We start from the raw sequence: 15084 nt of genomic DNA, 5'->3' as shown, positions 1-15084 counted from the left end.
TTATTAATAAAAAAAACAAAAAACCAGGAAACACTCTTAATATTCAAAATTACTAATATATAAATATGTGAGAGTATTTTACATTAAGAATTTTTTAAAGGTGATGACAATTCAGTAGTTACTTCCTTATAGCATAGTAAGTTTAATACCTTCTAAGAAAGGCAGGTACAAGAGCTATTATTATAGAGGTTCTAAAACTAAATAAAAAAAATCAAATATTCTGACATTAGGAAAGCTCTAGAACAAGTTACCAATTTTCTTTTTCTTTTTTTGATATGGAGTCTCGCTTTGTTGCCCAGGCTGGAGTGCAGTGGCACAATCTCGGCTCACTGCAACCTCCATCTCCCAGGCTCAAGCGATTCTCCTGCCTCAGCCTCCCAAGTAGCTGGGACTATAGGTGCGTGCCGCCATGCCTGGCTAATTTTTTTTGTATTTTTAGTAGAGACGGGGTTTCACAGTGTTAGCTAGGATGGTCTCGATCTCCTGACCTCGTAATCTGCCTGCCTTGGCCTCCCAAAGTGCTGGGATTACAGGTGTGAGCCACCATGACCAGCCTAGAAGTTATCAATTTTCATACCAAGAAACAGTTAAAGACTTTTATATAATATTTATGTTGGCCGGGCACGGTGGCTCACACCTGTAATCCCAGCACTTTCGGAGGTCAAGGTGGGTGGATCACCTGAGGTTGGGAGTTTGAGACCAGCGTGACCAACATGGAGAATCCCCATCTCTACTAAAAATACAAAATTAGCTTGGTGTGGTGGCGCATGCCTGTAATCACAGCTACTCAGGAGGCTGAGGTGGAAGAATCGCTTGAATCCAGGAGGCGGAGGTTGCAGTAAGCCAAGATCGCGCCACTGCACTCCAGCCTGGGCAAGAAGAGTGAAACTCTGCCTCAAAAAAATAAAAAAATAAAATAATAATAATATTTATGTTGTTATTTTTCTTGAATAAAAGAATGATGAGCTAACTATTCGAATTCCTCAAATACATTTATTTTGAGCCTTAAAGACAACCAATCACCTTATGACAATTTCTAGTAACATGGCAATAAAATAACTGGTTACAAAATTGGCTTTTGGAAAAAAGTCAATTATTCTAACTGGTTTCCAGAAATTTATATTGCCATGTAAAATTTAAGAAATAGAGAGTTTATCATGACATAGCTGCCAAATGTGTCACAGGTAATTAGATGCTAATGGTCATTAAAGTATGAAATTCTCAAATCATTACTTTAAAAAAATAAGTTTGAGGTGACTGAAAATGCATCCCCAGAACATTCATTCTTGCTTGCTTTCTGGGGTGGGAGTGAAAGGGGTGGAATTCTAGCTAGCTCACTAGCAGGTACATATGAGAATATGTTGGCATGTTAATGTCATTTCATGTCAAAGAAGAAAAAGCTGAGAACATGTCAACCAGTCTAGTGCAGAAGTTCTCCAGCATTTTTATTCATCTCTACCAATGACAGGTGATATTCACATGCAAAACACATATCTCATGAGATCCAGCCTAATGGCTGTAACTCCATCCTTTTATCTCCTGCTCAAAAAAGCACACTGGAACACAAGTGATCAAGAGTGAGGTTATCATTGGGATACATTTAAATTTGCTGTAATTTTAAGAGTAAATCATTCACAAACTTTGGTATTTCTTAATTAGTAAAAAATTATCTGCACCATAATCATAGCTGAGTAAGACATGCAGGACACTCATTAAGAAATGTGATGTAGTGATTTCTCCATGTTCTGAGTTTGTCTCACGCAATCGTTTTCAAATCAGGAAAAATACAAAAGTGCTTAACAAAATGCAGAGCCAAGCTTACTAAAGTTAGAGAACAACTGTAAAACCAAAACTTTACTTATGCTTCCCTGACCACACACCCCAGCCTGGAATTATTCATTTTAAAATTGCAGAATATTCTTTATGTTGAAAAGAAACTTGAAATGCAAAATACTGTTTTTCTAAACCAGCCACCTTAGTGCCCACAGATCATAGAATTCATACATTCTTTTCCCTGCGTGTAATGTAATACAGATGTACTTACAATACTTTAAAAGTGTTTCCAGCATTCAAGGATTAAATGCTTCACATCTTTTAAACATTATTTCTCTTTGAAATAAGCAGTGTTTTTTTCAAAGTTAGTAGCAATTATATAAAAAAGAAAAATGAGATTATATCAGATACCCAAGTAAAAGATTAACTTACAAAGTAAAATATAAAATGGTGATAACTTAATTTTTCTTGGGAGGAAATAAGACCTGGACTCTCAAACAGGAACTTTTCAAGTGGCGTCCTACAAGCACTTGCAATAACTTATCTTCTGTGCATTTTAGCTAAATCATAAGGCTTCTAATGAAAGGCATTTTTCAAATAAGGGAATGTTTTTTACTTGTTTCAGTTTTTGGTAAATAATTTTCAGTGCATATTTAATGTTTTAGGTATCTTATTTCTTTTAGTAATATTAAATCTTAATTGGGTTTCTCTAGATTTCCAAAGCTGAAACCAAGAAGCAACAAAAAGAGTTCTTTGAAGGCCACATAGGAATCAGAGCCTAAAATTATTGCTGATATAAAATATGTTCCTAGCAGAGGAATGTTCAGAGGTACATAAAAATTACTATGCAACAAGTTAAACATGCTTTGGATCCTAAAACTGTAATGATTACACTTATTTGGATCCTGAAACTGTAATGATTATACTTAAAAAAACTTGGTTCCTGTTTTACATGCTAAGCAGGCACTTACAAAGCACTAAGGATGCAAAGATTTATAAGAGGCTTGTCAACTGATAAATTATTTTAAAAATATTTTATGCAATGAAAATCTGGTATGTTGTGTGGTTTTGATTAGAATCAGTGGATTTTATTTAGTGTTTAGCCTAAAATGTTGCAAACTTCTAATCAGCAATACGCTATTGAGTGTCAGTAAGCTTCTGGGCCACGGCTTTCCAATCTGTTAAATGAAGCGTTCAGATTTCACTAAATAATCTTTTAGCTGAAATTCTGAATTTCTTAGATTTTTCTACTACAAGTGGTTACTCTTAATCTACCATTAATATTTATCAGTAATTTAAAAGTAAATTTTGTAAACTGTTCATAAAGAAAGCCTATCAGACACAAATGGGGTTAATATTTTATGGACTTGGAATTTAGTTAAATGAAGCAATAACTTTTATTTGTTGTTTGGGTTTGGAGTTTAACGCTGAGTTAAAGTTCTGGCTCCATCATTCACTGGTCTGTGATCCTGGACAAGTTACTTAAGTTATTTAATCCTCAGTTTCCATGCTTGAAAATGGGGATAATGACAGTATCACTTCAGAGAGTTACTGTGAGGGCTAAATGATAAAACACAGAAACTGCTCACTCATTTATTTAAGCCCTAAGCACATGTGTTTGTTTTATATTTTTATTTACCAAAAATAACAACACTTTCCTATAGAAACTTTAGTTCAGGACAAAGTCACTGGATTTCATTAGCAGTGAACATACTGCCTTTACGTGCATTTTGCATTTTAAATGTAGCCTTACAACTTTCTGTATGACCTTCAAATCATTATTTTATTGTCACATTTACTTCCAAGAAGATAAAGGTACTTTGAATGTTTGTGTTTCCATTATCTTGAAGCAAGTTTTAAGAGCCCAGCTTTGCACTGCCTAAAACATTTAGGTTTAGCTCCTTTGCAAGCCATTAAGCTACTGAATCCTAAGGGACAGCTTTATCTTTTTGAAATTTTCACAAACTCTGGTATTTCCATTAGTATAATGTCTCTGCTACCATAAGACAAACTACTTAGGTTTGGAGGAATTAAGATACTAACATTTGTCTTTTCTCTTGCCCTCTGGGACCCTTCTTAGACATTTCCTCTTGTTATTTCACTTGCTCACCCTCACAGGTTCACTGGCTGACCCTGCTCTGGGCAGCCTCATGGGGGCATTATGAGGGCAGAATGGCTCAGTGGGCCAAACAGGTGTTACAGTGACATTATATAAATAAAAGTTGTCATGATAGTCAAGGGTGTGCTTTTAATCTTGACTCTGTCACTAACTTTCAAAGAAACAGGCCAAGCTCTTGAACTTCTTTCTCTGTACTTTATTAGCAAATTAGCGTGCTTTTTTAAAAAAAAAACTCCTCATAACCCCAAAAGACAAGTTTTTAAAGAAAAGAAATCACAAACCACTTTATGTCCCATCTGATCACTGACACTCCATGGATCATCGCCCCTTCCACCTGCTAAAAAATACCAAAACTAAGTTTGAATTTCTCCAAATTTAGCAATCTAGTAGCAGGCCCTAGGCCACAGTATTTTTCCACTAAAATAAGATCACTGAATTAGGTGATCACTAAGATCCCTTCAGCTCTAAATTTCTACAATTTTTGATACTTAACTATATTTTTTCACAGTTGTATTTATTTCTCAATCTAGGTTTCTAGATTAAAAGTTCAACTAAATTATTCCAAAAAACAGTTTTAATTCTTCTTTTATTTAAACTTTAAAAGGTATTATTTAAAATTTCTCCAAATAATACTTCTGTGTAACAATTTTTGCAACTCCTAATGTTCAAGTCATATAGAAAAGGATTTTGCCAAAGTTAATCTTTTTCTCACCCAATCTCTCTTAGTTTTCATATTTTAAAAATCACAGTAGTTAAGTTAGTGGTTTGATGTACTTTGTTTTGGGATTTTTATATATCCACATAAATGAGGACGATACCTGCTTGACATGGAGAGTAGATCATGAATTGTGTAGTACAGACATATGCCTTAATTCAGAAAGCTCACCAGTTCAGAACTGCATTTGGTAAATTATCCTATTCTAACCATGATATTTAAACTATGGATGTGGTTAAATAAAATGGCCAACTATATATTTTAAAACCTGTTTTAAAGAGGGGCTTACAAGGCTCTGACTTGTTCTAGATATTATTTCTTTGAAATCTTTTCTGATTTTCGCTGGTAAATTCAATTACTTTTAAATCCACAAGGCTTGAGTTCCAGTCTTATCACTGGTCCTTATGAGCTATGACTCCACAAGGAGACTCAGTTTTGCCCATCAATATAATGGTAGGAAAGATACCTACTCATGGGTTAGTTTGTAAGGACTATAAGAGGTGAAAATGTTTCCAAAGTGTAACTTGCTAAGCTAGCATCAGTAATAAGATTTTATACTCCAAAAGTAATTTGGCACTCCTAGCAAGGAAATGACATACTTATCAGGAATTATATTTATGATTTATGACAGAGACAGAGACTAGTTAGTAGAAAAAGCATGAACTGAACTCTTGACAAACAGGTCTGAGTCCAAATCTTAGCCTTATAAACTGTACAAACTTAGTTTCTTTGGGTAAGTCAATTTTTCAGAGCCTAAGATTCCTAATCAGGTAAAGTAGAGAAGACATAGTACATACTTTATTAGAATTAAGCATGTGAAAATGTTATAAGCATTAGCCTGGCATTTATTCTTCAATTGATTCCTCAAATATTTACTTAGTGTCTACTATGCACAGGTAGTCTGCTAGGTAATGGAAGTTCATAGAAATAAACCTTGCACTTTATGGGGGGAGGCAGACAAACAGCTATTGCATTCATTGGCACAAGTATCATGATAGAAATGTAAAGTGACACTGGCTAGTAATGGTTTTTCCTTTCTCTAGTTAGTACTCTTTTCAAGATCTCTTGTAAGGCAGGTCTGGTGGTAAAAAACTCCCTCAACATTTGCTTATCTGAAAAGAATCTTATTTCTCCTTTGCTTAAGAAACTTAGTTTAGCTGGAAATGAAATTCCTGGTTGAAGATTTTTTTCTTTAACAATGTTGAATATAGGCCCCCAAACTCTCTGGATTGTAAAGAGTTTCTGCTGTTAGCCTGGTGGAGGTGATCCATCTCTGTAGCCACTCTGTAGGTGACCTGCCCCTTCTCTCTAGCTGCTTTTCATTTCATTCTTTCTTTCATTTCGACCTTGGAAAATCTGACGATTATGTATCTTAGGGATGATCTTCTTGTGGAGAATACTGCAGGGGTCTCTGTATTTCCTGAATTTGACTGTTAACCTATCTAGCAAGGATGGGGAAGTTTTCATGGACGATATCTTAAAATGTGTTTTCCAAGTTGTTTTCTTTCTCCCCATCCCCTTCAGGGATGCCAATGATTCGTAGATTTGGCCTCTTTACATAATCCCATATTTCTCAGAGGTTTTGTTCATTCCTTTCATTCATTTTTCATTTTTGTCTGCTTGATTTCAGAGAACCCATCTTCAATTTCTGAGATTCTTTCCTCAGCTTGGTCTAGTCTACCGTTAATACAGTGATTGCACTGTGAAATTCTTGAAGTGTATTTTTCAGCTTTGTCAGATCTGTTAGGTTCATTTTTACATTGGCTATTTTGTCTGTCAGCTCCTGTACTGTTTTATTGTGATTCTTGGTTTCCTTGGATTGGGGCTTGCCATTCTCCTCAATCTTCTTCATGCATTATCCTTAGCAAACTAATGCAGGACAGAAAACCAAATGCCACATGTTCTCACTTATAAGTGGGAGCTAAATGATAACTCATGGACACAAAGAACTAGGAACTAGGTGAAGGTGGAGGTTGGGAGGAGGGAAAGGAGCAGAAAGAATAACTACTGGGTACTAGGTTTAGTACCTGCGTGACGAAATAATCTGTACAACAAATCCTTGTGACATGATTTTACCTATATTACAAATCTGTACACGTACCCCTGAACCTAAAAGTTAAAAAAAAAAAAAAAGTAAAGCTAAGTAGATCCTCAGTAAATATTCTCTCTTGTTCTGTTGTTGTTTTGTTTTGTTTTGAGACAGAGTCTCGCTCTGTCGCCCAGGCTAGAGTCCAGCGGCGCGATCTCAGCTCACTGCAATCTCTGCCTCCCGGGTTCAAGCAATTCTCCTGCCTCAGCCTCTCGAGTAGCTGGGACTACAGGTGTATGCTGCCACACTCGGCTAATGTTTGTATGTTTAGTAGAGACAGCTTTCACTATGTTGGCCAGGCTGGTCTCAAACTCCTGACCTCAGGTGATCTGCCTGCCTCAGCCTCCCAAACCTCTCTTGTTCAGTACCAACATCCAAATGTTCTTTGTTCTTGCAGGCTGCACAGGGTCTTCACTATCTAGGTACTTCAGTTCCTAACCCTAGCTAACACCTCTCCTTAATTGGTTCGTATTCTTTTTTTGCTCAATTTTATTGAGGTATAATTGACAAATAGGAATTATATATATTATTTAAGGTATACAATTTGATTTTTATTTTTTTTTGTAGAGACAGGGTCTCCCTATGTTGCCCAGGCTGGTCTCAAACTCCTGGGCTCAAATGATCCTCCTGCCTCAGCCTCCCAAAGTGTTGGGATTACAACAGGTGTGAGCCACTGTGATGGCCTCAACTTGATATTCTGATGTATGTATATGTTGTGAAATAACATCATAATCAAGCTAATTAACATATCCATCACCTTACATAGCATTTTTTTCTTTTTTCTTGTGATAAGAACACTTAAAATGTACCCTCTTAGCAAATTTCAAGTATACAATACAGTACTGTTAATTATTTGTTTCTTAAAATTCTTTCTCCTCCATGCACTTTTTTCCCTCTAATTAATGTAGGGATTTTAAATCTTAATCTTTAGTCTTAATCTTGCTAACAAAACATACATTTCCGGCCGGGCGCGGTGGCTCACGCCTGTAATCCCAGCACTTTGGGAGGCCAAGGCGGGCGGATCACGAGGTCAGGAGATCGAGACCACCCTGGCTAACATGGTGAAACCCCGTCTCTACTAAAAATACAAAAAAATTAGCCGGGCGTGGTGGCGGGCGCCTGTAGTCCCAGCTACTTGGGAGGCTGAGGCAGGAGAATGGCGTGAACCCGGGAGGCGGAGCTTGCAGTGAGCGGAGATCGCGCCACTGCACTCCAGCCTGGGCGACAGAGCGAGACTCCGTCTCAAAAAAAAAAAAAAAAAAAAAAAAAAAACAACAACAACAACAAAAAAACCATACATTTCCTTTGAAGCTAAAACTGAATGCAAGTGTCTCATCAGTACAGACTCTTACATCTTCAGTCTTTATTAGGATGTATATTACCTTGCAAAATATGATTAGGTTCCTCAGAGAAACTTTTGCTTAGAGGTTCAATAGTCCATGAATTAACTACATTATAGAATGGTATTATTTTAGAGTTGGCAGGAACTTACAACCCAGTCTTTTTTGTCTTCCAGTTAAGTATACTGAAGCCCTGAGAAGTTAAGTATCTTACTCAGGGTCTCTCAAGAAAATGCAGAGTTGGGACTATAAAGCCAATTTTGTGATTTCTTTCACTCAACTGTGTGCTTGTTCATTCATTCCTCATTCAACAAATATTTACTGAGAGTCTACCATGTTCCAGACACTGTTCTTGGCACTGGGAATACAATGGTGTACTATAAGGAATTTACTAGAGGTGAAAGGACAGACTTTCCAGGAAGAAAGTATATGTGTAAGGTAAAGATAGGAGGAGAGAGCTAGGTCTATGGAACTGGGTAGAGAGCGGATATGTTTAAAGTACTGAGCAGAGAATGGGTATGGGAATACACATAGAATTCACAGTTTTGGTGCCTAACATTTAAATTGGTCACAAAATATTCTATAACGTAACAAGGATAGGTAAGTTTAGTAGATTAACATTACGCTAAAATATCACTTGTTTTTAGAGAAAACTCACATTTTATATTTCACATAATTTCCTTAACCAAGAATCACAATAGAATATATTTGAAGTAAGATTATCACTATAGAAATTGTAGGCTTGCAATCTGCCAAGAATTTGACCATCACATCACTTTGGATCACTTCAAATACAGCCTCTCAAACTAACCTTCTCAGGTTGAAAGCTACCAAGACCTCAATAGTTGAGTTTATATCTGTCCGGTAAACACTCACCAAACTGTGCCAACTAGCTGAGCTTCAGCTTTCTTAAAGCTAAGTTAACAATTCTTATCATAAAACTGCTTTAACAAGAATACCACATATGAAGCCCATTCCATCACTGGAAGAGTATCATCTTTGAGATGATAAAAAAAGTTTAGCAAACCACTTGACATATTCCCTTTCTGTGTGTGGACATTCTTCAGGTTAACTCTAACATTTTCTAATCCTTAAATGATGATTCATTTGTTCTGTAATAGAATACAGAATTGCTATAATCCTTAAATGATGCTTCCTTTGTTCTTTGTTTTATTCTCGTTTTCTTTTAGAATCTATATCCAAAACGTGGTCAAAAGTTAATGCCATTCTGAACACATACTCATCCTGACCATGATTACTTTGAAAAATAAACAACAATCCCAAAAAGGTATAACAAAGAACTGTGGTTGGGTTTCACATAATCTGAGAACATGCATTATGATTATTTATGGTGCTGAGAGGCATGTACTATATTGCAAAGAACATACTAAGGCTTTGAGTGCAGGCAGACCTAGGTTTGGATCTAGGTTCTACCATTTAGTGGTCATACAGCTGTAGACGGGCTATCCATTTAATTGTAATACAATTACAATATGTATGAAGTGCTTACCAGAGTACCTAAATAATAGTAAGGCACTCAATAAAAGTATGTCATTCATACTTACTATATTCCATAAAGATACATATTAGCCCCCAGATTTAACCTTGATTTTAAATCACTCTTGCAGGAAACGATTCTTGTGTGTGTTTGGGAAAACTTATTCAGGGTCTTCAAATTGTTTTGCTTAAACATAACCTAAAATAATTGTGAAAAACAATGATACTTTTGTACATTCTTAAATTGACATCCTACGAGTTTAAGTAGATGCAAAGAACATAATTTATGGTGTATTGTGAATATTGATGTTTTAAGATGAAATATATCACCCTTAAGTAAATTCACTAGACCGTAAATATCATGGTAATTTAACATCAATATCATCCATTAAAAAAAAAAAAAAGAATAACGGCCATGTGTCGGTGGCTCACACCTGTAATCCCAGCACTTTGGGAGGCTGAGGCAGGCAGATCACTTGAGGCCAGCAGTTTGAGACCAGCCTGGCCAATATGGCAAAACCCTGTCTCTCTACAAAAATACAAAAATTAGCCAGGTGTGGTAGTGTGTGCCTGTGATCCCAGCTACTCGGGAGGCTGAGGCACGAGAATTGCTTGAATACAAAAGCCAGAGGTTGCAATGAGCTGAAATTGCACGACTGCACTCTAGCCTGGGCAACAGAGTGAGACTCACTCACTCACTCTCTCTTTCAAAAAAAAAAAAAAAAAAAAAAAATATATATATATATATATATGCTCTGCTTTCTAAGTTAGAAATCTTACTTGTTCTCTGTTTTTCCATTCCGATTCTCCTGCAGAATTTTATACCAAGTAGTATGTTTATACCTGACCTTCTCTGCAACAAAAATGTAATGTAAAGTAAAATTTAATTTCATTACCTATGACCTTTACGTTTTAAATAATAAAATTTCTTCTGAACTGAATAATTTTAACGATTATTAACATCAAATTGATCAAAACATCACAAATATATTACAAACAAATTAAGTTATTTTTGAAAAACATCTCTTAACATGATGGATGAGCACTGATGATGGCATCTTCTATTAAAGGCATGGTTGTTCACTATTGATTCTTAGATTAAATGATTTTCCCCCATTTATCAACTTGGTATCCATTAACAGAATCAAATTTCAAAAGGAAAACAAGAGGAAGTTTACGTAATCCCATCTAGAGAACAAGCTCTTATTCTTCACTAATTCTTCAACAGTTATTTTCAGGGGATCTTAGGCAGAAATGTCTCTGGCTGCTTACATAAGAAAAGACATCTGAAAATAGTTAACACTGTTCTTAGAAATTCTGGAATTTCTTCAGTGTTCTCCAGTATATACTTAATTCTGCACTATTCTCAAAATAATTTTTAAGTTCTAACTTTTAACACACATCTTATAAATTTCCTATTTAGATAGAGTATCTTCAAAGTATATTTTTCAATTATTCACCGTAAGTCTAAAACAAAGTCATCTAATTTTCCATTTCTAGTTCAGTTAGGCAAAGAGCACAGATTAATCTTTAAGGAGGTAAAATGTGATTTAAAAAAAATCCATTCTAATATCAATTGACATGTTTCTTTATACAACTTCAACAACTCCACTGAATATATCTACCAAAAACTTGTCACATGTTAGACATTGTGTGGGAACCAAAAATGTCCTCAAGGAGTTTACCAACCTGGCCAGTGTTTCTCAAAGTGTGGTCCCAGGAAAAACTTATATCATGGTCACCCTTGGGAGGCAGAGATTGTAAAACAAAAAAAAAGTAGGTTTCTGGGTCCTATGTAAGATTTACTAAACCAGAACCCTAAGAGAGTGGTTTGGAAATCAACATTTTCAACAACTGCCCTAGACTATTATTATGGATACTGAAATCTGAGTAGCATTGTTCTGAAAAGAAATACAGGTTACATGTTCCACTGGGGAGAGGTTTACAGGAAGGAAGAATAACTGGCCAGTAGTGAAAGGGGGTCTTTTCTTGCTAGTGAGTGGGTGCAAGCCAAAAGAGGTCAGGTGGGGCTCACCTGAGGCCTTTACACAGGTAAAATCAATTTCTCAAAAAGGAGATAGGAAAAAGCATTTTACCTCTTCACTTCACTGAAAATGATTTTAAAATATTTTAGATTAAAGATCCATAAAGTTCCAAGGAAGGTAAAATAGCCTTAGTTTTTAAAATTTAAAAACATCCTCTCAGCATGGAAATAAAATCATCCAAGAGAAATAGCTCATACTTTTGCTGGTTGCTTTTCAAACAAAAAGCATTCCAAAATTATTAACTAAAACCAGCACAGGAGGAAACAACTAATAGGCTCTGTGCAAGTACAACAGGATAATATGCGCATGAACAGTAAAAATTTTTGTGATATCCATGAAATCAAAGCTTAGGTAATACTTTAACCTGGGCTTGGGTTTAAATCTAAATTCCTGGCTTTACAAGAAAAATTCTGGAAGCAAAGTGAAGGCAATGGTTTGTCTTTCCATCAAGAAATGACTAAGTCTGGAGTGTCCATGCAAAGATGCCCATGCCCTCCACTGGGCACCTTTTATGCCTTGTATTTTAAGTATCTATCTTTTGCGGTATTTATCACATATCATTCTTCCCACCTAGACTATGAGCTCTTTGAGGGCTAGTCTTGTAGATGTCTATATATCCCTAGGTATTAGCACTGGGCTAGCACATGGAAGGGGCTCAGTGAATTAACTGAATAAATGAAAAATACAGACCTGATCAATCTTAACTGATACTTTAGGTCAGGTTCATGTATCAAAAAGCCTGACCCTGAGCAGGTACTACACTTTCTGAAGTAACTTTTAAATTATACCAGGCCCTTGTTACAATCTTCTCTCTCTCTCTTCATTGAGAATTGAAGCCCCCAACTGTTTACATGATATACAGATATCATGTAAACCAATAAAAAAACCCTTTAGAGCAGGAATCGGCAAACTACAGCCAGGAGGCCAAATCCAGCCCACTATCTGTTTTTGTAAATAAAGTTTTACTGGACCATATTCTAGTCATGTCCATTCATTTAAGTGGTCTATAGTTGCTTACGTGCTACAATGGTAGAATTGACTAATTATGACTAAATGGCCCACAAAGCTGGAAAATATTTACTATCTGGCCATTTATAGGAAAAGTTGCCCAAGCCCCGCTTAAGGGTATTAACGTGGCATCAATACCTAGCATACAGCAGGCATATATACATATATATAAACACATATATATATATATAAATGAATTAGCACACTTATTAAAAAATTAAGACTGAACACTTACTGTGGAAAAGTCACTAACACAACTCTGCAGGAAATATAAAAATGAAGATGCCTACGGCAACCACTGTCTTCAAAAGAGAGTTAATCATCATGTGATTTAAGTTTTATTGGGATAAAATAAGTCAAATTTATAGAAACCTATGAGAAATGCAAAACACTTTTAAGGTTCTAAAGATACAGAAATTATATCCAGTTTGGGGGAAGGAAATGAACTCTGTTGCAGACACTGGTAACTAATAGTCTACATAAAAGGAATGGAGAAGAAAGGACAAATGGAAGACTCATTGTGGATGTCAATTATACAAGGTAAGGTGGCAAGGTAGAAGTCAAGAAGTAGTTAAAGATGCTGAGCTGCAAGGTCGTACGCCTGGCTTACTAGAACAACAGTGCCAGCAATAGAAAATGCGTACCAACATTTGTTGACTGCTTACTCGATGCCAGGAACAGTCAGTCCATTAAATTCGAAACACACACATCAGGAAGAAATAGATGCAGTGTAATGAAATCTAGACATGTTGAGCTTAAGATTTAATGAGATGTGTAAATGAAGATAGCTGGAAACCAAGATTTGGAGGTTGGGAGAAAGGTTAAAACTATATCTAGATTTGGGAGTAATTTCTACAGAAATAAGTTGACAATATCTTAAGTTCCTGAAATCTCATATTCTTCCAATATCCAATTATGTCAAAAGAAATGTTAACAAACACAACTGGTTATCTGCTCCCTTGTGTTTAGTGGTAAGTGGCCTGTTGGGAATGTATAGCTAATATTACATTTGAAGTATATCCCAGGAGTATAAGAAATTATATGGCTGATGCATGCCTAGGGCCTCAGCTATGCAGCAGGCTGAAGCAGGAAGATTTCTTGACTTCAGGCGTTCAAGGCTGCAGTGAGGCTATGCTTGGCTACTGCATTCCAGCCTGGGCAACAGAGTAAGACCCTGTCTCTTAAAAAAAAAATTTTTTTTTTCCAAAATGAATTTGGTTAAAAGAAGCTGTTAAACAAATAAAGTAATACATGATACAGTTAACTACTACCAGACACGTGGAACTTAAACACCTCTTATGTTCATTGAATCATTTCAGCATGATGTTCTAGTTGAAACTCAAAATACTTGAATAATACACAGGAGTGATTTTCTGGGTGCCAGGCACTGTATTCAGTAGCTGACAAATATTAACTCAAATTAATCTTTACAACGATGCAGTATCATTTCTGTTCTGATTCCCACTTTTAGATGGGAAAACAGGCTTAGTAACTTTCCAAGGTATGTATCAAATTAAAAACACAATTTTGACTTTACAGCAAATCTCTGATGTACATTTTTGCATAAGAGCAAAAAGGTTATTCTGGAAGTTCTCATGATTTGGTTTAGGCTTAGGAAGCAGTTACAATAAACTTTTATTTATTATAATAAATGTACTATTTGTAATGGTGAAACTTTTGGTCTAAAAAGTCTAGTCTAGAGCCTCATAAAGTAAAGTAAGGTATACTACACAGATTATGTATTCTGGAAGGATAATATTATTATTTTTTACTAGTATACAATTTCACTCTGAAGATATCCTAATAATTAGTAGAGTAAGGTCATTCTTTTCGAAAGTAGTGTTCCTGAAAATGATGCCACCCCTACATGAAACTCAACATGCTCTTAGCCTCTCCAGACCTTACTTTCATCTCTCTGTAAACAGCAATCATGCCAGAAACCGTAGTCACCTTTGATTCCTATTTATTGCTCCCTATAGCCAACTTGATCACCAAGTCTTACTGTTTTTTTTTTTTTTTTTGCTAGATTTTTACAGTTTTCTACTGCCAATGAGACCAGATCCAAACAGCGTTAGTATTGGGTCTTGAACTAACCCTTCAACCTTAACTTTTAAAAAAAAGTTTAAAAAATACTGCTCTGCTTACATCTATACACTCCAACCTCCTCAAATCACTTACTTGCCTTGTTTATGACATACCACGCCCTTGCACTTCTTAAGGCCCTCTGTACCCTCCCCTAGTCATAGGCCATTCACCTTTAATAAAAATCAAACATCACTTCCACAACAAAGCCTTCTGATGACATGAGGATACCTGCTACCTTCCACATCACTTTTAAGACTTAGACATAGGTTGCTTATGATATATACAGTGTGTCTGTTTTTCCTACTACAACAGAACTGTATTTTATTCATTCTTGTATAAACTCCAATTTTTATTTATATGCCTAGAAGATTAAATGTACTTAATGGTTTTTATGAATAAATTTGGAAAGGATC

General features: G+C 35.8%; 1 protein-coding gene across 4 annotated transcripts in view; it reads right to left on the bottom strand.

The window, feature by feature from the left end:
• ZNHIT6 (zinc finger HIT-type containing 6) overlaps positions 1–15084 on the bottom strand; it is a 56552-nt gene that overhangs the window by 5169 nt on the left and 36299 nt on the right. Inside the window, exons 9-10 of one of the 4 annotated variants that reach the window (XM_063697328.1) lie at positions 4174–4229; positions 11–2109 (exon numbers count right to left, since the gene is read on the bottom strand). The exons of 2 other annotated variants lie outside the window; for them this stretch is intronic. In XM_063697328.1, the coding sequence (XP_063553398.1) occupies positions 4211–4229 (19 nt within the window). In that variant the 3' untranslated portion in view covers positions 11–2109; positions 4174–4210. Of the gene's footprint in view, positions 1–8; positions 4230–15084 lie in introns of those variants that run through there. One more of the 4 variants, XM_063697329.1, reaches the window with a different exon arrangement.

The sequence above is a fragment of the Gorilla gorilla genome, chromosome 1 (genome assembly GCF_029281585.2).
Source record: "Gorilla gorilla gorilla isolate KB3781 chromosome 1, NHGRI_mGorGor1-v2.1_pri, whole genome shotgun sequence".
Taxonomy (NCBI): Eukaryota; Metazoa; Chordata; class Mammalia; order Primates; family Hominidae; genus Gorilla; species Gorilla gorilla.
This window is presented reverse-complemented; position numbering and strand designations above follow the sequence as displayed.